At 35.0% G+C, this 23,365-nt stretch overlaps 1 protein-coding gene across 13 annotated transcripts in view; it reads left to right on the forward strand.

Annotated features, from left to right (window-relative positions):
- Window positions 1-23,365, forward strand: part of CEP112 (centrosomal protein 112) — a 163,010-nt gene that overhangs the window by 30,767 nt on the left and 108,878 nt on the right. For all 13 annotated transcript variants that reach the window (XR_007163457.2, XM_048064341.2, XM_048064340.2 and 10 more), the window contains 8 exons: window positions 1,788-1,887; window positions 2,955-3,073; window positions 4,195-4,338; window positions 8,161-8,315; window positions 8,646-8,775; window positions 9,187-9,279; window positions 10,177-10,236; window positions 12,947-13,026. Coding sequence is in view for 12 of the 13 variants with exons in the window: in XM_048064341.2 (XP_047920298.1) it covers window positions 1,788-1,887; window positions 2,955-3,073; window positions 4,195-4,338; window positions 8,161-8,315; window positions 8,646-8,775; window positions 9,187-9,279; window positions 10,177-10,236; window positions 12,947-13,026 (881 nt within the window). In the remaining variant the exon portion in view is untranslated. The remainder of the gene's footprint in view (window positions 1-1,787; window positions 1,888-2,954; window positions 3,074-4,194; window positions 4,339-8,160; window positions 8,316-8,645; window positions 8,776-9,186; window positions 9,280-10,176; window positions 10,237-12,946; window positions 13,027-23,365) is intronic.

Raw genomic sequence — 23,365 nt, forward strand, 5'->3', positions numbered from 1 at the left:
TTAATGTTCCTTTAAAGTAAGATTGTAGATAACAGATTGCATAAGCTGATAAGAATGCAGAATATTCTATGATAGCAGGAACTTAGGTAAAGAAAAATGCTTGCAGAAAGCATATGAAAATACCAGGTGACTTTTGTTTGTTTGTTTTAACTAGGGAACCCATTTTACCAGTCTAGCAGCTTCTATCGATTTGTATGCTGATGAAATCATAAACTTCTGATTTTTCTTTTAAAGAGAAGACACCTGTATTTTAGGAAACTGTGCACAAAAATATTGAAAAGAATTATATTTTTATGGACAAAATGCGAAAAATAGCAGTAGGACAATATGCATGCTTGTCACAGGTTCCTACCAATAGGACAGTAGTCTCTGGTTTGACACCATCTTAAAGCATAGGCTGGTCTATAAACAGTTTTTTTATGCTCTTACATTATTAACGCTGTGTGTTGCTTTTAACCCTTCACAGCAATAAAATGACACCAGATGCACTTCCTTTGGGCTAAGTTGGGTTTGACTTTATCGTATTGCACAACACCACTTTGGGGAAGATTACAAGAAGACCATCAAAGACCATTCTGTTACATTTAATACTGTGTTTTGAATGTGTGGGGTCAAATCCTGTGAGGTACTAAGTGCCTTCTGACGCGCTGTGATTCCAGGAGTGTAACGGGAGCTCAGTGCTCAGGATCGGGATCACAATGACTTGTCCTACCGTACGCTTAGCATTACTGAGTATCTCAGTTTTGTTTCTTAAGACTGAGTCACAGATTTGGAGGAAGTCAGTTGACACAACACTGTGACACATCAAAGCCTCCTGAAAGGATGTTAATATTTGGTCAGGTGCGTTTTTGGCTCATCTGTTCTCAAAGTCTGCAAGCATAACTAGCTAGCAAAGATGGGAGTCTAAAGGAAACGGCTTTGTGAGAATAAGAAATAGTTTAAATGCTTTCTCATCCCTTGAGTTGTCATCCTTTTCTAACCGATCGTAGAATTCCAGCTTCTGAAGTCGTTTCATAGTGTCGGATGTTTTAGAAAAGGTTAAATATGGTCATATCAATCTTTAAAGACAAAAAAAAAGTTTAATGCAAATGGAGTAATATTGTTTTAAGATAAAAGCATCTGTTTGATGAGAGATTTGGGGCACCGCTATAAAATCTGAGTTGATAGTTTATTTTAAACTTGAAGTTTAAATTAATATAGTATCTCAAAGTATGCAAATACTCAAACAATTTTTTTCCAAAATCAACGTGTACAGAAATGTAAATGTAGTTACACCTCAAGGACTTGGTCTATTACAAATAATAGTACTGGTGAAGTCAAAGAAAGTGTAACGAAGCTCACTAATGATTTAAATTCTCATCAGGTTTAAGGAATATTGAGGTGCTTTTAAGTATACCTAGGCAGTACAAATATGAAAAGGGAAACAAATCATTTCTATTTGCAGTCGTAGAACCGTGAAACTTCCAGAATCTTCCAGGGCATTAGCTTAATTTTTCTGTCTTGTAAATGCAACGTTGGATTTGCCCAAGTTTAAAAGAAAACAAAAAGACCCCCCCCAAAAAAACATGAAGTGTCTTTTTAATCTATCCTAGTGCCTGCTTTTATCTAAATCAATCCTTTGTTTATGACTTGGCAGTCTTAGCTATGAAAATTATTTATATTTCATTGCTTAACCTGCAAGATCTAAGGATATCTTGAAGGCAGCTCTGTTGACAGTTATCAGTGTGCACTGGTTGTAGCTTTGTGTTTTTGGAAATTTGTTAAAGTATTGTGAATCTTTGCTACAGATTTTGGATAGAAAGAATGATGAAATAGAGGTATTGAAGTCCCTCTACAAAACGAAACAAAATGAAGCTGAGGAGACGATTAGAAAACTGGAGAAAAAAGGTGATTTTCATCTTCACAGTTGTTGGTTGTTGTACTGGGTTTTTTGTTTGTTTTTTCTACATAGTGATATTGTACTGCATCCTTGTGGTCATGAGCCTGCGTGTTCCTTCCAGGTGCAAGCATACTTTTCCTCCTCATTTGCAGTTCTTTCCTGTATTTTTGCTTCAGATTTTAGAGGCTTGCCTGGTTGTTTTTGCTGGTTGTCTAGTTGCCAAAGCAAATTTTCCAAGAGGCGGTGTGTGCTTATGGTTAATGCCTACACGCTTTCATGAGCGTTACCGAAAAAAAAATTTGATCCTGAAATATTTTGGCCACTTATTCAAAACTTCTGGGATCTCTGGTTCAAGGTTCATTTATTTATACATTCAGTACATTTTAAGCAAACCACGATGTATTATTTATTTAAGACTATTGTGGCAAGATATTTCAAAAATGAGCAGTAGTCTTGAGTATGTCATACGTATAAAACTTGGCCCATCTGAGTGTGGCTTGTCAGCAGTTTTTGAGTATTAATTTCTTTTAGAATTCCTTGGAGTGTATTTACACTCAGGATGGAACCACCATGTAAAATAATGCACAAGTTTGGTGACCTAGGTGCAGAAAGAGAGAAAGTTCCATGTAGATTGTTTCCTGTTCCTTGCTAAGTAAAGTGTCCTGCAAGAAATCCAGTGCTTCTCTTGGGGGAAATTTTGGGAAATTAACTTTTTTGTATATCTTGGTCACTCAACCTGCATGAAAATATTTTCTGGATGCATACGAAATCAGCTAAATATCCCTATTTTCTGTAGGTTCTAAGGAATTTTATCGATGTTTGTTTACTGCTAGAGTAAGGAAAACCTCACTATGAAATATTTTCTGAATATAATAGAGAACACCTTGCACTATTTTAGTGACATAGAATTTAAGTGCTAAGTTATAAAGCACATGCATTAAGTTTTTTTTAACAGCAGAAAACATCAGAAAGCCAGGTCAATTGCAAAACTTCTAATCTGATTGCATCTGTTGCCAACAGTGAAAAGTCCCAAAGGTATCCCCTGAATGGTTGTTTATTTTCCCTTTTTTGACAGTTCAGACCCTTGTTCGTGAGTCACAAGTCATCAGAGAAGCAAAGGAAAAGCAGATCGTGGAGTTAAAGAAGATGTGTGAGCAAAGCACTGATTCTTTGAACAATGAGTGGGAGAAAAGGGTAATGAATATAATGCTTTGTTTGAAAGATTCCTACAGTCTGTATCTGGGATAATACATTTTGTTGCTTCAAAAACATAAATATAATAGAAAGCATGTTACTTTTAGAGAGATTCTCTTGTGTTGATTTTATTTACATCTAGAGTAATCTTGCAAGGTTCTTTCTGCTGACTCTCTTGCACATCCATAGTCACTTGCCCCTACCCAGCTGGTCACTCTAGAAGCTGTTCCTGGGCTTCATCAGGTCCTCCTGGCAAGTTGCTGGAGGTAATAGGGAAGTGTTTATTTCTGGTTGACCTGACATGGACTTTGAATCTTGGTAAACCTCCTGCTACCTGCTGTCACCGTGATTCCTTTGAACTATTACTTTCTCATTGGGTCATGAATTCTTCAAGGTATTTTTATTTATTGTTAGACTTAAGGCAGCAGCAAAGCATAGAGAAGCATGTTTACTGCAGAACAGCTTCACCTTTGCCCAAATTATTGGCAGTATTTGCATTGCTTACCCCTCTCAGGAGAGGGAGGGTCACAAAAAGGGCAGAATGCTTCCCTTCATAGATGAAGTATGCTGCTTAGGTTTAATTTTTTTTCTTCCCAGCCCTGCATCTGGAAGTGATGTTGGTTTTAATTCTTGTCTTGTAAGAGAGAAATCATAAATCCTGTCCTATGTGCTTAAGACCTAAAAGCTTGAGTGTTCAGGGTTTTTTGTTTGTTTGTTTTAGAGAAGCATTATTTTCGGACTGAGATTACACTTTTTGGTAGTTACATTGCAAGTAATTGTGATTGTCATCTGTAATTGTCATCAACGATGCAAGAATACAAACAAGAAGACAAAATGCTAATGTTAATTTTAATCTAATGAAACTATAAAAGTTAAATTGGAGCGGCATTTATCTTGAAGAAGATGGTAGTGTGAAGTACGATGGAAATACAATAAGTTAAAAAAAAAATACTGCTTTATAGAGTCATAGAATTTTTTAGTGAGACAGTTATGTAATTATAGACGATAGAGGTGTGACCTGCACTTGTCAGGTGTTCTGTTGGTATACTGTGATAACAGTGTATATATAAAGTGCTAGTTTTATATGCCATTTACTATTTGCTATTGTTGTTGTGGTGCAGCTTCACAATGCTGTAGCTGAAATGGAGAAGGAGAAGTTTAATATTCGGAAGAAGCACACAGAAGATATGCAGGAACTACTTGAGGACACCAATGCTCGTCTTAGCAAAATGGAGGAAGATTATCTGGAGCAAATAAAGTCAACAGTAAGTTTTTTGTTAGTATGTGACAATAGGAAGTGTGTCTTTTTAAGCAATTGAATTTTGTGTATCTATGCAAAAGTGTACATAAATAGTGTTGGGCCAAGAAATGCAATTATCTTGTCTTGGGAAAGGACAGTGACTGGGCAGCTAGTTCAATCAAAGATTTTTGCCACTGGAAATGAACATTGAAGTGCAGCCCTTCAATGAGTTTTATGCAGATCAGTATTTGTACTGAAGGGCTGTTTCTAGCATTTCTTGCTGTTTTTGAGTCAAATTAGCAAAACTTCCATCTTTGTAGGTTTGTAAACTGTAAAAAAAGATTTATGTAACTTCCACAGATACATGCAACTTCTTACTTACAAATCTCCTCTTCAAATGACTGAATGCTTCTGTTAGATTGGAGATCAAATACCAAGATTTAAAAAAAATAATCTTTGTAGTATTTTAATTTACTGCACTTCTTACTTAGAATAATCAGGAAAAAAAATGTAATCAGGTGTAATTTGCCCTGTCCACCAAGCTACTTACTGTTAGCTAGGTTTGCTTGATCAAGTAAGACCAATGCTGCGTGAGCATGTTTGTAGAATGAAGCCGTTGGTACTGAGGACCAATGTCCATGCTCAGCATGCTTCAGAGGCTCTTTCAGGCTAGCTTTAGCCTGGTTACATTGATTTAATAGTAATTAATGACTGGAGGGCATTAGGTCTGTTTCTGATTGACATCTTCCAATTTAGCTGTATCCAAAAGGAATCCAGTTCCTTTGCTTTGAGACTTCTGCACTGTGAACTAAAGCAGTGTAGATGGCAAGTGCAGGAGTTTTGCCTCCAAAGCCTGCTTTTGGTCTAGTAAGGAAGAACCTGGTGCTGATATGTGGATTTAGCTAAGGCCTCTGTCCCTGTACTTCATTTTCTGTTTCTTCTGGGCTTCATCTCACAGAAACAGGGTTGGTTGAAGCTCCTGTTTATTTTTGCAAAAGTGTAATTTTCTTTCAATTGGAAATTTGTAAGCTGTCTATAAAACTCTGGAAGCACTCTTATAGTCTAGAGATGCTATTTAATCATGTGCCTCAATCTTTTTGATCTTTGTTTAGCTTTAAAAAATACATTGTAATCGTAATTGGTGTCATAGATAAATGTCTCCTGGTGATGATGATAAGATGGGTGGGGAGATTTAATCATCAACCTCAACTTTATTCTCTAAGGAAGCGTAATCCTATACCAGACCTTTTAAGTGGGTCTTGTGCAGGCATACAAGGTTTGTAATTATGTAAATTATACAACAATTTGTAGTAAGGCATCATCAGCCTAAACCATATTGTTCAATTACTTTGTGAATACTTTTCTGCCCTCATTCTTTTTCTTCTGACGTGGATCATAGATTTGAAATCTTTCTAAGCAATATCTATCTTTTTTTCAAAAGTGCAAGATTTGAATTCTATTTATCCTTCTGAGATAACTTTTCTAGTGTTTCTTTAACTTATGCTTACCTAAAGCATTACTTTTATTCCCACTTCTTGTCATGTGTTCAAGTGATGTTCTTGTATGCAAAAACTCACTTGTGATGACCATTGGTTTGACAAATAGAAACAAATTCTTCCCCAATTGCAGAATTGCACAGAAAAATCAAGTGAAAGTGTTTGTGTTGCAAAAAAGAGAAAATATGAGGAACTGAATATGACAAATATGAAATAATTCAATATGTAAAGAGTGTAAAAAGCAAGAAATTAGCAAGTATCCTGTTTTTTATCAGTATGATGTATGAAGAAAATTGAATGAGTGAAAGGACAATGTCAAATAAAGTTTATCCCTTTATTAATGTATGTTGAATTTAAAAATTAACATTCAGTTCATGTCATAGGTAACAGTAAATACAAAGAAAAATGGACACAGTCTGTCAGCAAGATTGAATTTAAGAACCATCAAAACTAGACAGATCTTGCTGAGCAGCTTCTGATTTAATAATTAAACAAGGTACAGTTCAAGGCAGGGCTTAAGATGAAAGACTAGACTGTCACTGGAAATTAGTTTTCTTTTTTCCATTCTCTTTCTTTCTTGGTTGTGTTGTTTTTTTCTGTATTTCAGAGTTTTCTTGTTCAGAATTTCACATTGTCAAGAATGCCATTGCTGTTAGCAAGTGAAATTGGCTGAACAATTTAATACTATAGAACTCATAAGCAGGGTTTTGTGCATTGAACTCTTAACTTCCGAAGGGGTGGGATCGCAGGGAGGAACTGTGATATTTGGCAATATGATACGTATGTGACTGTTTAAAAACAAAATAACAACAACAACAAAGCATGCTATGCAACTGACTTTGTGCTGATGGAAAAATTTGCTGTGCTATGTTCATAAAATATCTTAAGTGACTGGCCAAAGTTCAGGTAACCATTCCAACTGTATGAGGTTCTTGCTTTACGGGCTCATTTAAAATTATATGGCAGTTGGGGCATTCACTGGAGAGGGCAGATGTTTGAGGTTTTTCTTTTACTTGACAGAGGGTGAAAATACTTTTCCACTTCCCTCATGTTCAGACCTTTATTAATATAAAAATAACAATGATATGTACATCCTGGAAGGACAGCTGTGTCTTATTTTTTAACTCTAACCTCCTGAGGAATACTTCAGTCATTTCCGTGCATATTAACATAAATTTAGGGAAGAGTGGGAAATAGTAGTCTCGTGCTACCTGCCTCTTCTATTTCTGCTCATTTTCAAGATTGTTTATATTAGGAGTTAAAATTAAATGGGGGGGGGGGGAAATATTTATAATATATCGAAAGAAAATCATTGTAATTAAACATATGATATGTTTATAAGAAGTGGATTAACGAAATGTATATCAGCAGATACTAGAGGAACGTGGTCTCAGTCCTGATTGTGTATTTGCTATATTCCTGCACATGCTTTCCTTCCCTGTTTGCCTCCACTTTTCCAGTAATAAAATGGAGCAGATACACATACCTTATGAGATGATTGGTGAATTTTTTTAGTTAATATTTTTTAGTTGATTTGAAACACAACTGAACAGCATTTGCACTGTTAATGTAGCATTAGTGTTATAATCATTGCTCTTGCATTCTGTGTCCATACCATATATTGCTGTATCTTATGGTTTACATCCTTGGATGTGGTTTTCCCGAAGTGTACACTTAAAACAATTGGTTAAAATCTATAATTTAGCAACCTAAGTGCATTGCTCTGCATTTTAGTTTAGAAATTTGATATGCTTACAGACAAAAGTATGTATGATGATGGTGAAAGTACTTGATAGAATATTTTGGCATGAGAAACCTACAGATTTAACTGGATGCTATGCAGTCTACTATGTTTCCTAGCAGACTTCTATAGCTGCTCCTCACCATAACAATCAGTAAAATCTTATATATATTTTTTTCCCCAAAATACTTTCTTACATGCAAGTTGTGCATAAGGCTAGTGATAACACTTGTTGGTTAATGGAAGGTCTATAAATGCTTTACGTGTATTATCATCAATTACAATTTTGATGTAAATATCTGTCTTCTCTCATTTTAAACGATGCATAATTTAGAAATTGGGTGCATGTATTGTTATGTTTAGTGGAGAAGACGCTATTCTTTTTTGGGGGGTGATGTTGGTGTATATATCCATGTTTTGAAGTTTTGTGTTGTCTTTTTGGTTTTTGTATGTATGTATGACATACTTACTGTCATGATTGACAGATTTGCCATTGTAACTCCTGTGTTTCTGGACCACCAAAGAACCTTGCTGCTCTAGACTACTGGATAACAACAGGGGTATATGCTAATTTATTCTGGTGTTTTATAACAATGACTTATTCTTTTAGAACCAGACGGTCAAAAATCTCGAGGCTCGTGTGCAGCAGTTGACTGTTGAGGCTGAAAATAGTAATTTACAGCGTCAAAGATTATCTCAAGAAAAGACTGAAGCAGAACAACGTTACCAGGCGATATGCTCTGAACTTCAGGAAGTGAAAGCAAGGTAATTAAGTAGAGGTTGCTGTTTTTAACATTGCTTTTGGAAATTCCATATTCTTCAAACATTAATTGTTTTCACTCAAGAACTCAGTGAATGGTAATTTGCTTTAGAGAATTTTCATTAAAATGTATTAATTGATGGAAAACTCATTTTGGAACTGACCCAAATGACCATCATAAATAAATTATCTTTCCATTATTTATAAGCATTTAATTCTGTTACAACAAGCACGTGATACAGTCAGATATGTAAACTCTGTAAAATAGAAGTAGAGCAGGTAAAATGCCAAAATATGAAAGCAATTTCCATATTTTGTTTGCTTACTACTTACAGGCACAGCTCACTTCAAAAAGACAAGGACCGTATTGTACAGGAATATGAGGAGAACATTCAGCAACTACAAAGTAAATATGATGTTGATATAAATTTTATAAAACAGGAGCATGCTCTCTCTGCAGCTAAGGTATGCTTCCACCTATAACAGGAATTAAAAAGTTTATTTTAGAAGTGGTCTCCTCAATATAAATGTAATGCATATGAATAAATCCCAGAAAATGTTCAGTTGCATAAGTTATTCATGTGCATAAGTTTAAAAATAAAAATGCCAAAAAACTAACTGAATTTTTCGTTCCCAAATTTGACTGAAAAAGTATCTGAAGCTAACTAGTAATTCTGGTGGGTGGGTGTCTATGTGTGTATATAAGTGGTACTTCTATAGGGGCTGATGTAAAGTATTTGGAGTTACAAACTCTTTTTTTTCCTACGTTAATAATTTTTCAATTTTTAGTCACCTTTGAGAAGTGAATATAAAAAGGCAAAAGATGCATCGTGTAGAGCTAATAACACAAAGATTCTTTCTGTTAAATCTTTACAGGCATCTGATATGATTGAAGAGTTGCAGCATGGTGTGTGTATATTAAAACAACAGTTACAAGATTCAGAACATCAAAGACAGCAACAGCTGAGGGTGAGCCCTGAATTTCTCTCTCAGGAATGACCAGTTCTTTGTACTTTCCTCAGTGATCTGAAATTTTAGATAGCCATAGTAAAATACACTTAAATACATGAGGATGCATATTGTATATTATTCCTAGAAATACATAGGGCGTCACCTTATGCTTTAAGATTGATTAAAAAGTAGGAGTAGAAGAGATCATTTTATGGGTAAGAGCAGAATTTTTACAGGAACTTTTCGACTATTTGTCTTAATTCATGTGTTTTAATGTGATTCAACAGTATAAATCTGTGTCTGTATTAAAGAGAAACATGTCAAAATTACAAATATTTTTTGTCTAATCAGCATACGTTTTTACGATTCAAATTTTTTTCTGCTTTTTAACAATTCGGTTCAATTTTCATTATCTCAGGATATTGAGTTCCACGTCTGTATAACGTATCAAGCCTGTTCATGTTTTGGCATCTACTTTTCCTCTGATGTCTTTCATTTCAGAGTTGACGTAGTACAGAATAGCATTTTAATAGCTCAGGAGAGCAAGTTGTTTTTTCTCTTCCAAAGCTTGAACCATGACTTTAGAGATGGTTTTGCGGGATATTTTTTGCTGTTGGTTGGATTTTTTTGTCAAAGATTTTTCTCTGAGTAAAATCTAAGAGTACTGCTCACATCTTGGATTTATGATCATGAAATGAAGTCCTGTAACTTTACATCTTTTTAGATAACCTTTATAAGCTAATGAAGCACTAAATAAAGCGGTGTGTTTTCCATAATTGAAAATAACAGCTAAGTGTCAATTTGAAAGTATTTAGTGATGTTATGAAGTGCAAATATGGATATGCCTGATAATGACTGCTTTAAAATAAACGAAAGATGTGATTTGTCTATTTAGAAATACCTCTTCATTTGCAGGATCAAGACTATAAACTTCAACAGGACAAACTTCACTTGGAGCGTGTATATGAAAAGCAGGTAATATTTTCAGGAAAATACACTGTCTTATGCACATTTTCAAGACTGCTGTATGCAACAGGTAAAGGTTTAAATTCCAAAATCATCCCCCAACATAATTTTTTTGTAGAACAAGGGCATGCAAAAAATGAAATGTAACAGCCAGTCTGAAAAATAATCTTATCTCAAATGGGGATAAAGATGTAAAAATATCTCACACAAGTATAGCATCAGTGTTTTGAATTGGGAATGCATGCTCGCTCCCCCTCTGAGAGGAATTCACTACAGCTACGAGGGTGCAGTGCTTTCTGTGCTCTGTATTTCTGTGCTCTGTATTTCAGTGCACTGTATTTCTTTCATTATTTTGAGTCTGTCTTAGCTATTGCCGTTTAAATGAAGAACTGGTAGTGACAGATTCTGGAGATGGGTTGCTTGTTTGTTGTTTCTCAGTGTGAGAAACAGGAGCCCTTAACCAAAATTAGCAGGTGGCAGTTTCAAAATGAACTTTTTCAAACAATCTCTAGTGAATCTGTGAAGGTCTTTTATAGGGTACTGTGCAGTCCAAGCATTTCATGAGTTAGAAAAATAATTAGACAAATTTGAGGAAGATTTAAGTGCAGCCATTTAATTGCTGATATATCACCTCAAATTATGCAGGCTGGGAGAGCATTACCAAAGTGCTGTTGTATGCCTGTCCTATTTATAAAGTCGTCTTTTGTTGGTATCTGATGCTAACTGCTGTTAGAGGAAAAAACAATGAACTAAGCTGAACTTTGCCTGACCTGTTGTCAGTCTCCATATGTTCTTCTGTACTTTTTTCCCAATGTATCTTTATTCTGTATGGCTACATGGTTTGAATGTGGTTTCTATATATTGTCAATATGCATTGTTTTTACATGAGAAACTTAAATTAGAAAGTGTAGTTCTCGAAAGCACTTCATCCTAAGCACTTTGCAAATGCTATCTACTCTTTCAGACTTTAAACATCAATAGGTTTCAAGTTAAACTTCATTTTTAGTGACGTTATGTATTCAACTCATGTAGTGTTTAGTAAGAGAGTGTGTTAGATGACTGTTTACTGGAAAGGATGTGTTATTCAAACATCATTTCAAAATGTGGCAAATACATAATGTAAAATGATGAATTGTGATCATAGCGACTTGTCGCTTAGTAATAGCATTTGCTACATGAACTGTAGTGAGATTTTTGGTTTGAGTTAGTGCCTCCTGCTGACTTGAATTAAATTCTTTTTTGTTCCAAGATACGTTTTGCTCTAATCCTAGCCTTTGTTTGTCTTTTTAGACCAAGTTATGTTTTTTATGAATGTTGGCTTCAAGAAAGGCCTAGGATTGAAATAATATTGCTGATTGAAATAAAAGTATGTTAGCATGGTTTGGATAACTTCTGGCTACTGAAGTACAGTGGATGTTGGTTTATTGCAATAAATCACTTCCTCCCAGATCAGATCCATGCAGATCAGATGTGGCTGGTGATGTTCAAAGGTACCAAGTCCAAATGCCCCTGAATGGCTCACATCTGCACTATTAAACTTGGTGCAAGATGAAGTCAACATATATGTTCATGTTTCTTATAGTAGTAATTTGATAGTAACAGCACACCTACTTGGAATCATATTCTTACAGTGTTCACAAGTTTCAAACTTGAATTTATCTGATATTTCAAGATGTCATTTCCAGCTCAGGTTAAAAATAGGTGTTGCCATTCTTGCAGAACTATGTTATTTGATTTCTATTATAGATAAGATAAAGCTTATTTTAGTTGAGATACTGTGCATCAGTAAACGAGAAAGAAGACCCTTTCTTTTTAATAGATAATTTTATAGCAGTTTGCATACTCAGAAATTCTGATGCAACAGTATGCTTTGGAAATAAAAAAAAAAAAACTCAAGAAAGGATGAGAGGAAAAAATACACATGAACAATCTGTTGATACAAATCCATAAAATCGTATAGATTGGCCCATAAAATACTAAAACCAAGCTTGCCTTCAAGTAGAGAAATCATGAAGTCCCTGATGCAATCTGTTCACTTAAGTACCTCCCCATTATCTAATAATCTTTATTGGTCTACAGTGGCTATTGCCTGCTAGGATATTTAAACATCAAACAAATAATAGGTAGTAACCCTAAATGTCACTGTTTGATTAAATGTGCTTATCTGCTGAATCAGGAACCAGTTAGGCTAAATGGTTTTACAAGCAAAGGAAACACCTGCTTTTTATAAATAATCTACTGCTTGTTTTGCAAACATTCAGCTCAGCATAAGAACGGTGACAGATTATTACTGAGAACTATCCTTGAGCCAGCTGTTACATGTATATAACTTTGTCAGGATTGGTAACACCTTCTTTACTCTCTGATGCACAGCCTGCCAATACCTAGGCTTTTTGAAACAGGCTAACACTTCAGATTTCGATATAGTAAACACGTACATAGAGCTGTAGCAAAATGAGATTTGCTTTTTCATTGGAGGTCTGAACGTTGTGCTGTATCTGGTTATAGTTTTTGTACAAATGTTCAGGATCACACAAAATAACTCACATGCCTCTCTGTTAATACTTATTGTTGTCACTTTATGTCATTTTAGAAATATGTCAACGGTTATCTATATCAGTGCAAAAGAAATATGTAAAATAAAGTTTATAATTTAAAATAACATTTTATCAGGCTTTGCTTTACCTAAAATATGATATTTTTTTCCTTCAAATGGTAGATTCATGGCATCCGGAATGATCTTGATAAAGAAAGAGGGGATGCTCAAAAGAAAATTCACAAACTGCAAGAGACTTTGAAGTAAGTGAATATGGAATAATTGTTGAAACACTTGTAAATTTTTAGTCACACTTATTAGATAGACGTATGCTGTGTGCTGTCTAACCACCTTCCCAAAATTTGTCTGAGTTATATTCCCACTGTAAAGCTGTGTCTTGGGGGTTTTAGCTATAAAAATCAAAAAACCAAGGCAAGAAGCAAACCACCCAAGTTTGTCGATCTGTTAAGTGGTAGGAACAAAATGGAATCAAAGTTAGTGATTTCAGCTGATCATTCCCTGTCAAATAAATGAAACAGTCTTCATTTTAGGGCGGATACATAATAGGCAAAGAATCCAAACAAAAGATTGCTTTGGACTATTTTGGAAGGGATACAATTGAAAACTTGTTTATTGCATTAGACTCTAATGTAGTGGTCTGTTATGTTGTTTTCTGTGCAACCTCCTGTTCAGTACTTAAGGTATTTATTTATGACTTAGGAGAAGCCACGAGAGAGGCGAGTCTGTTAAGGAAAAACTTCAGTATTGATTTTAATCTTGGAAATTATATTTGAATTTGGTTTAGTAAATGTATTTGTAATTTATGAGTATTTGAATCACAACTTTAATATGTTTTTTCTATTCTTTGATACCTCACGTTTTGGTGTCAGTCATTATTTTACAAATGTCGCCAGGGTTCAGAGATGGTCTACCACAAACATAAGATGCTTTTCAGTACTGAACTTGGAACAGCTTTTTTGCTGACCATTGTACATCACAAAACTAATCAGGATAGAACAAGTTTGATATTTTCTGAGCAGAGGCGTGGTCTACATACAGCAGATGCACACATGACAAGATTCTCTTGTTATGCTTCTTCCTTTTTTGATTAAGTAAAATATTTCCATATGTTTATCCAGTTTAAATTAAAAATTATGGAAAATATTTATAAGACAAACAGGTTATTCTGAGACAAAACAGAATTTGTGTGTGAAAACTATGTAGTTAAATATTGTAATATATCTTATGTAAGGTGATAGAGGCATTGTGAAGGTACTTTTATTCAATACAGGTCACTGGGCTGAAGTTTTTCCTTTATTTCAATAATCTCATAGGTACTTATGATCAACAGAGACTATTTTAAGTCCCTACAGATATTAATAAAAACTTCAGCACTTAATCTTCAAATTCTTTACACTATTTGTCTTTGTATGAGTTGAGAGACTTTGTTTACCAACTAAACATGTCTTTTAACATTGAAACATCAGACTCATTGATAATGTAGTTGCATTAATTATCTTCCATGGCTTACAAATAACATCTCATTTTGAAGTCTGTGTATGTTTAATACAATAAGTCTGAGTTTTCAGGCCACTGACTGCTCAGAACTTACTCCCTATGTGGGTGCTCCTCTTGCAGAGTAAACATGGTAGTGCTTCCCTTCAGGCAAGTGAAGTGGGTTAGTGGGTTGGAGATTTTGAACCTAATTTTTAGTTAACAGCACTGGGTTGAGAAGCTCTGTAGATATTTGAGGAGGTCGTAATATATTTCAGATTCCTTAACTGTAATTAGCTTAGGTTTAATGTTTGGGTTACAGTAAGGATGTGAAAGACTGAAGTTTCAAGAACCCAGTTTTCTGGTGATATTTCAGGGCTCACAAAGTTCAGAGCATGTTGGCGGAGGCCAGTCCTAACCTTTTGCTTTTATGAATGAGTACTTGGCCTGAACCTGAGGAGGGGTCAGCCTCTAGGTAAGCATTTTAATTTTGGAGATCGTTTACTCTTCAGTAGCGAATCTGTATTACTGTCATTTTGGTTGTCTTATAGAAGTGATTTAGGGTTAATTTTAAGGTTAGTAATGGAATTAGTAATGCTAATAAGTAATTATTTTTTTTAATGGAATAGAAGTTAAAATGAGCTTTGTTTTTGTCTGAATGGAGTCAGACGTTGGAAGAATCATCAGGGCTGATCTGGGCTCCTAGAGATTTAAAATATTTTACTGGCAGGTATAGTGCCATAGTATAAACCCAACAGATATTCTTTTAACCAGTTCTTTCAGATTTCAACTCTGGTAGAAAACCTCTGCTTTATTAGTTCCTGTGAAAGGCTATGCAGAGGCTGCTTTCCTGTTGAAACTGAATCACTAAAAGAAGTTGACAAGAAGGTATTTTTGGCATGAGAAGGACTAATATTCCTGATGGTCTGGTCATCTACTTTCATTTTCTCTTCAAATAAAGGCTACAGAACACACTAATCGGAGATGTAAATGGCTTATTCTATGTCGTAGATGATTCGCTACTTTATCAGTAACGTCAGTACACGTGAATATTAGGAAGAGACTCACTGTGAGTCTGGTACAGAAGAACTGCTAATCCTGCAAGGCTGACTTCCTGGAAAACAAACCTTTAGTTTAGCACCAGCATATGCCCCATTCCTGGAAGTGTTCGGGTTGGATGGGACTTGGGGCAACCTGGCCTATTGGACGGTGTCCCTGCCCATGGCAGGGGGTTGGAATGAGCTATTTATGGGCCTTTCCAGCCCAAACCGTTCTGTGATTCTACATCTGAACAACATAAAGATTTTATATGTATGCATTTATATACAATAAGCACCAGCTTACTGTATAAGTAATACAGTAAGCAGTAATAGTTTTATCAGAAAAATGGATGTGTTCTTTAAGGTTTCTTTACATTGCTGCAAAAAATTAGTTGATTTAAAAATCTCTTGCTATTAAAATGAATTCAAAGATACAATGTTTTATGTGAAAATGCTTTGTTCTCCTGAATTTCTTTGACTATTGGCAGAATCAAATTAAGTAAATACAGGCTAAAGCAGACACAGTAAATCTTTAGAAAACAGCCTTATCTTCCTTGAGATGGGTGAAAATATAGTTCACCATCTTCAATAGAAATGATGCCTTGTGGAATTGCAACTCAGAATCCAGTAGGTACATCAGTGATATCTCATGAACTTTGATTCTGAAATGGCCACAGGATTATATCTTGAGTAGCTAGGCAGCTGCAAACAAAGGGAAGTGGTAAGCATTTTAGTGATTTTATTATTATTACTTTTATTTTTTCAGTGGTGTGACAGCAAAGAGTTCTTTTGCAGTTTCAAACACATCCATATGGATGCACAATGAAAGTGATTTGAGGCGTTTTGTGAAAGAGTAAAATCCTTATTTCTACAGGTATCATTCACTTTGGATAAATAATGCTGACAGAGGTTTAATACTGAAGGAGTTTACACAGTTTATGGAAGGTTTTGGTTTTTTTTCTGATGTTCATGGCAGAAATCTTTGTCAGAAACAAATCTTTTGCAAAAGATTTTTGCTCTAATACTCATGATTATTGGTGGTGACTTTTAGATAGAAATTTTATATTTGGTTTAGCAATGCACGTCACAGGCATTGCCTCATAGCAAAAGTGACTCTAAGAAGTGCTCCAAGGATTTTCTTATTTTTTTCTAGAAAAGCATTTAAACTGTATATTTATAATAACAACGTAGAAAGCTTCTGTGTAATTACTCAGTGGGAAAGGTTGTTCCTCTAATCCCTTTAGTTTGGTTGCATAAAATATGTAATGAGAGTGGGTTACAAATAGGCTAAATCTCTGTGGTACTTATCTTTTATTTTAAGTGGAGGAATAAGAATTAAAGAGGTATAGTTATATTACAATTTGCCACACTCCATAATGAGTTGAATACAGCAGATAATCTATATTCACCTTTTGCTAAAGAAATTACATGGAAGAGAAAGAAAAGATTTTGCTGACATACAACACTTACCCAGAGTAGATTTTAAAATGATCTATAGTGTCTTGTCTGTGAAATCTGGACACCAATTTATTAAAAGTATTTGTTTTGCCTCTGCTAGTATTTTAATATCTGATTACTTCATAACTTTAGTTTAGTAGGCTGTAGGGAAATATTTTCCATTTAACTGAAGAATTCAAACGTTGAAGCTCAGAGACCTATGGCAATTTAGGAAAATGGAAATAGGCATGGCCTTGAAGTGATTTAAAAATGAGGCTAGGACATATATGTTAAAGGCTGTCAGCCTGTCTCTTTGACCATTTTTACTCTTTCTATTTCAGTGATCATCTCTGGAGCACTTAGCTGATCTGCACTTGGGTAATGTTCCCAACAGTAGTATTGAGGGTGGAGGATTTATGACCTTTTCCTAAAAACCTAACAAATTACTTTTTTTTTTTAAAAAACAAAATAAATAGTTGTGTTTAGGATAGGGATGATTGATTTGATTGTATGTAGTTACAGTTTTTCTTAAGGTGAGTTGTGCGAATACAGCATATATTTAGATGCCTCAGTGTTAATGTCTTCAGTTCACTTCTGGAGTCCATAATACCTTTATGACTTCACGAGTTTTATCAAGTCTGTCTGTCTCAAAATGGGACTTCTTAGAATAAATTATAAGCATATATAAGAGATTGTTATCGTCTTTCTTCCTAAGTCTTCACATCTGTCACCTGCATGGAAATGCAGACCTTCCTGCTTCTGGTTTCTCAGGATAACGTTGTGATGATTCTCACATACTGGAAATAATTATAGGATCTAATTTAATGCTGCTTGGTTTTCATCTCTCGTACGTAAATTAATATTTTCATTATACTACTGAAATATAGCTTTCCTGAGTTCTTACTCATCTATTCTGAAGTATAATTGAAGGAAACGAGTTTTACAAAGTGATGTTAGGAGAACTGAAACGTTACCTCTAGAGGTGCAGATGTTGCAATTGAAAATTGAATTGTGAAGGAATACGTCCACACTATTCACAGTTAAATGCTCCATAGCATTCTTCCTCATAATCTTTCTCATTTTTTTAAACCTGCCAATGGAGCCAAATCTCAGCACTTTGCAAGTGGTGATGATACAGAGCAAATGTTTAGCAGCTGGCTTATTGAAAGTCACTCAATAAAATTGTTTGTTTACATAAGAAACTAGCAACACCTCTTTTCTCCAGTGCTTCTCTACTCCTTTTCATCTGAACTTGTTTAAAACTCTCCTGGGGAAGGAAGAGGGGATAAACTCTCTAGAAAAAAACAGAGCAGCTCTTACCTATCAGCAGATTTGTACTTTTAGAATAGGTTTTTTAAGCATGCATGTACAGCTTTCAAAGTATTTTGTGATTTTGTTTTAGGTGGCAGACCAAAATGTTTCAAAGTCTTTTCACCTGAAAGCACGGTATGAAGTTGGTTCACAGCAATAAAAATTGAATACAATATGGAAATAAAAGCAATTTACCTTTTTTTCCCCATACGCAGTTGTGCACATGTACACAGAAAAAATAATGTTTATGCTGAATCTCTCTCCTACTTTTTCCTGCAACTATGGCTGTGCAATGACTCATTTTTCGTAGTATAGCTTGCTTTCATATGTGAAGTGAAGGCCCAGATGTTGTTTGGTCTAAAAGGCTCTTTTTGCTTTGTTTGTAATACCAAAAAATGTATTGAATTTTAGCACCAGTTTTTATGTAAGGGTCTTTTAGTCCCTTAGAATACTAATCTTTTGCAAAATCCCCTTGGTCTTTATATTACTTTCCTACGTTGTTATAACAGGGACAAACTAAAAGAAATGAGGGTACGTAAGTCTGAGATAAGTAGATGGTATACATAATGCTTCTGCACTAATAAAAAAAAAAAAAAGGAAATGGGTGAAGGCAAGGATAAGTAGAATCCAGAAGATAGATGGCAGAAGTAGATAGAATAAATAGCAGCGAATAAAATTTCTTTTATTTTTGCAGGCTACAGTTGCATAATTTAGCATGTAATGTTATGTTGGATTACAGCACTTCTAAAAGGTTAAATTTGAAATTTGAACTAGTATTTTAAATCAACTGTGATTTGTGGAGGATCTTGAGAATTTAATGATACCAAACCCTATGAGAACTTTATTTTTAAAAGGGTTCCTCTTCAAAATATTATTGTATGGATTATATTGTATGGATTTCCTGTAGCGGAGGATGTGAAAAATGCCATTGCATACAGAAAAATACAACTGCATGATAATCATCAATACAATGATAAACAAATGGAGTGATAACTTTAACCACAAGGTTTCATTGTTTTGTTTTTTTCTTTTTTGCTGCTCTAAGTTCAATCCAGATTCTGAATAATTGCTTGTTGTTGTTAATATTTTTAGGATAATTGCCCAAGTGTAGCTGTTTTCCTGTAGTTAATTCCATTTTTCCTTGAAAATGAAGTATTTGTTTGTGGAGGAATTTTGTGTAGGAATGGAAAAGCTATTACTATTTAAAGCAGGAAATAATTAAAGAAATATGAGAAGCCATTGTCTTTAATTCCAAATGTTGCAATAAAGAACATTAAGAGTTTATACTCATGTTCATTGTGTTCATCATTCTCTTTTATGAAAAATATTTCATGTTGTCTTGTTACAACAATTGCAATATGGTGAAAAAGGCAAACCTTGTGATTTAAAAGCAATGGTAATGTTAAGTGGCTGAACAGTTTGGATATAATCTTACTCTTTAAGACGGTTGTGGTGGTTTTGTGTGTATGTGTGTGTTGTTTTTTTTTTTTTCCCCTCTAAGAATCAGTGGAAAAACAGCCAGCTGTTCTCCACTTGGTGCTCTGTTTGAGCATCTGAAACCTTTTAGAGCAAAAACAGTCAAAGTTTCCAGCATATTGTAAACATTCCTTTAGCTCTAGTGAACATGCTGACATAACCCTCACTCTAGGGGGCACAATGTAAAGTATGAACAGAGGACAAAAAAATGTGGTAGCTTTATTTAATAGTCTCACTTAAAAGCAAAACTAAAGTGTTCTATTAACTATTTACAACCTTTCATTTTCTTTCACCAGTTTCTCTGGAGACCTACTGGCAATAATGAAATATGTATTTAAAGAAAACTCCAGTTGTACAAAAAGAAAAGTGACTGATTTTTAATTTTTGTCTATATTCAGCATATACTGTTATGTCCCTTCAGATGATTATAGATGTATTGTATGACATCTTTAATGATATTAACAATGAAAATGCTTCAATATAAAGTATAGGTGTATGAAACGAAAATTATTGCCTTGTTAGGCGAACAGCTTCAGTGTGTAGCACTATAACACTTCAGTTAACTGATGTAAACTGCTGTTGTAATAATTAATGTAGTTAAGGGCTATAGAGTTTGACCTCACTGAGTGAATATATAAACAGTTAACACAAATGTCAGAATCATTCCCTTATTCCAAGGAGATTCCCTTTAACGTTAGCACATCTTTTAAATTCAGAGCAGAATATTTCAAGGCTACAGTGCCAAAAACTTTGATGGAATGAAGAGCCTTCTGTTGGCCAAAGAAAGTCTTCTAGATCATTGAAATCACTTACTGATTTCTAAGGAGCGTAAAATGTTTCAGGCTGTCACCTCTTTAGGGTCAGTTAAAAATTACCTACCAAAATCATACAAAATGTTTTTCTTCCTTTTTCAGTTGTTGTTAGATAATTGATTGCTAGACTTGAATGACACTTGGTAATCTTGAGGTTACTTTTTGCGTACTTTGTGCAACTTTCCTCCAGGTTTATCAACAGCACAAGCAAGCTTCACTGAGGTATGAAAGTTAGTATTTCTGCAGGTGCTTTTATTGAAAAAAATGTGAAAAAATATGTCCACCACACTAGTGGACATGAAGAATCAACCGATGAGCCGAATAGGTGCTCATCATTCCTCAGTACTGAGTTACTACTGAGTCCTTTACAACATGGATATTTTTCTGAATCCTAAAATATAATAATACAATTATTTTAGCCCGAAAAATAGTTGCCTTAGACAGAGAAAATGCCTGAATGAATACTGGATCCTTGCACTTTCTTGTACAGGTGCATGAGTGATGTGCTTACTTCTTGGACTCTTGCCCATTCAGAAGTAGTACTTGGTGGTGTAGTCGTGATTGTCTAAGGATAGAAGAGAAGCAAGATCGGCGGGCAAACTTATTTTAATAAAGGCTTTTTGACCCAGGTTGTTTTTATCAATAAAGACCTCTTTGAAATAATAAACTTGGCATGCTTTAAACTGAAGTAATTAGTTCGATATTTCACTTTGAATTCCATATTGGGAAAAAGTGGAGGCAGTCTTCTGTTATTTAATCCTCATTGTGTCTGACTTGCCAACCACTGTTGGCACTGTCACTCATAACATCTTGGGCTGTTCTTCGCAAGTGTTAAATGATTCTTCTTGTCTGGGGCTCTTCTTGGTGATCTCTTCCATAGTTTGTCCTTTGGATGGTGTATTTATTTGCCCTCCAGCTTTCTGTGGCACAGCACTGTTCTCTGATTCCTATCTCCTCTTTCTCTGCACCTCTTCTCTGGGTGATCTCATGAATCTATTTCCTATCTGTGCTGCTGACTTTCTGGTCCGCCTTTTAATTACAGCCTTGTCTCCTTTAATCAAAGCAGTTATCTACACCTGTCTCTCTGATTCTCCCCTCCATGTTCTCGTGGCTGAGGTTTTGTTGTCATCTCAGCATGTAAAAGCCACAACAATTAATCTGTGTCCTAACCCTCCCTTCTGGATAACTGAGCCTCTGTGGCCTTTTGTATGTGATGTATCTAAATCTTGTAGACAGTATCTGCAAAGTTTAGCTAAGTTATAACATTTTCCTTTCCAACCACATTTACAGCGCTTATCCAGGCTTTTAACCCACATCTCATTTATCATTTTGCTGTTGCTGTTTAATTCTGTTTGCATAGCACCTAGCACAACAGTACCCTGTCATTATTATAATGAGAAATAGTTATAATAATTATTAGTGTGTTTAACCAATGTCTGGTTAACTTGTGAGCCATTAATTTTGAATGTAATGCATTATTCTTCTTATTTTACTGAAGTGTGATACTAGACACATGGAGTATTTACTCTAAATTCATTAACAGCTTTAAGTAGTGGTTTAGTTTGTTAATGTTATCTCATGATTTATTTAAAACATAAGTATATAGTTTAAAATAATAATTGCATTGTAAATATCACTCATTGTTACAGCTTACTTGAAGGAATGCAGACCAGCTTTTTGATGTTAACATCTCAAATTATGCAAACTGTAAACAATTTATAAGTGGATTCATGCTTTTTCTCATAAAGACAAGCTCATCTTATACTGGAAATCAGGGAGTAAAAGATAAAATTGTTCTCTACTTTATATTTTTGGTTTTATTTCTTTGAAATGATGAAACAAGTTAGAATGCTTTCTAACAACTTCGAAATATTAAAGTGCCCAGGGACAGGATAGGGATGATGTTTTGAAGGCAATAAATATTTCAGCTTCACATTTCAGTCTTTCTTCTTCCTTCCTTTGATCTGGCTTTGGTTTAGTTATCATTCCGCTTGAATGACTTCACACTGTCTTTCTTCCTCTCCACACCACAAAGAAGCGTTATGCACATATTCCATATGTTTGGGCGCTCTTGCTGTAGGAGAGCATTGTTATTCCTCATTGTTTGCTGGTAATCGCTGCCTCCATAGTAAGATGCATCCGTCTTAGCTGTAGTTAACATCTTAGGCCCTATCTATAATTTACATGGAAAGCTGTTAGTTAACTATCACTGCCTGTTACACATAGTGGAGGATGAGAAGTAAAACGGTGTATTTCAGAGGGTTGTTATTGCTACTGAAGCATTTTTCTGTAGCAGTAAACTAAACCAGCAACCCTTCCTTTATCCAAGTACATGGTACTTTAGGCCTTAGTGTGTTGTTTATGTAGTTGAAATAGTCTTTGTTCTAAAAACAAAATTAGAGGGGCTGTTGTGCAGAGTGTCCTTCTTAATGGTTATCCCACCAGCCGAGTAGTAGTGTCATCAATCTTGCATTTGGCTATAAATCGATAAACTGCTGCATCGGTGGGGAGGCTGGTAACAGGGCGCCTCCACGCGAGGCTCTCCGAGGTCGGGCAGCAGGATCCTGAGTTCACTTCTATACGATATTTTGTCTGGAAACGTGTCCGGATTCTGGATGGGTACTCCTGTGTTTGTAAAGATACTAAGATAGCCGTCCCGAATTTTTCTTTTGTATGGGAAGGTTGTGTATGTTTTGATGAAGGTTGCTTTTCGCTACTTAGTATGCTGTGTTTCATGTTGTCCAGGGAGTCGTCATCATCTTTAGGAACATGTTTACATAGTTTTTATAACCTAAACGGACTATACAAATGATAAGTGACTTTGTTTGAACCCAGGTTAGTGTAAAAAGAAAGCCCTCAATTTTTTTTTTCATTTTAATCGTTAATTTTGATCACAGATTAGATGTTTCCTATCTAATCCTCAACCATTTTAATCCAAAATGATGGGAAACAGTTAAGTACCATTTGTTTTTATCTGAAGGTATGAACGCAGGGATAGTTTTGTGATAGTGTTGTGTGAGAGATCAAGACTG

Source organism: Anser cygnoides, chromosome 19 (assembly GCF_040182565.1).
Source record: "Anser cygnoides isolate HZ-2024a breed goose chromosome 19, Taihu_goose_T2T_genome, whole genome shotgun sequence".
NCBI classification, from domain to species: domain Eukaryota; kingdom Metazoa; phylum Chordata; class Aves; order Anseriformes; family Anatidae; genus Anser; species Anser cygnoides.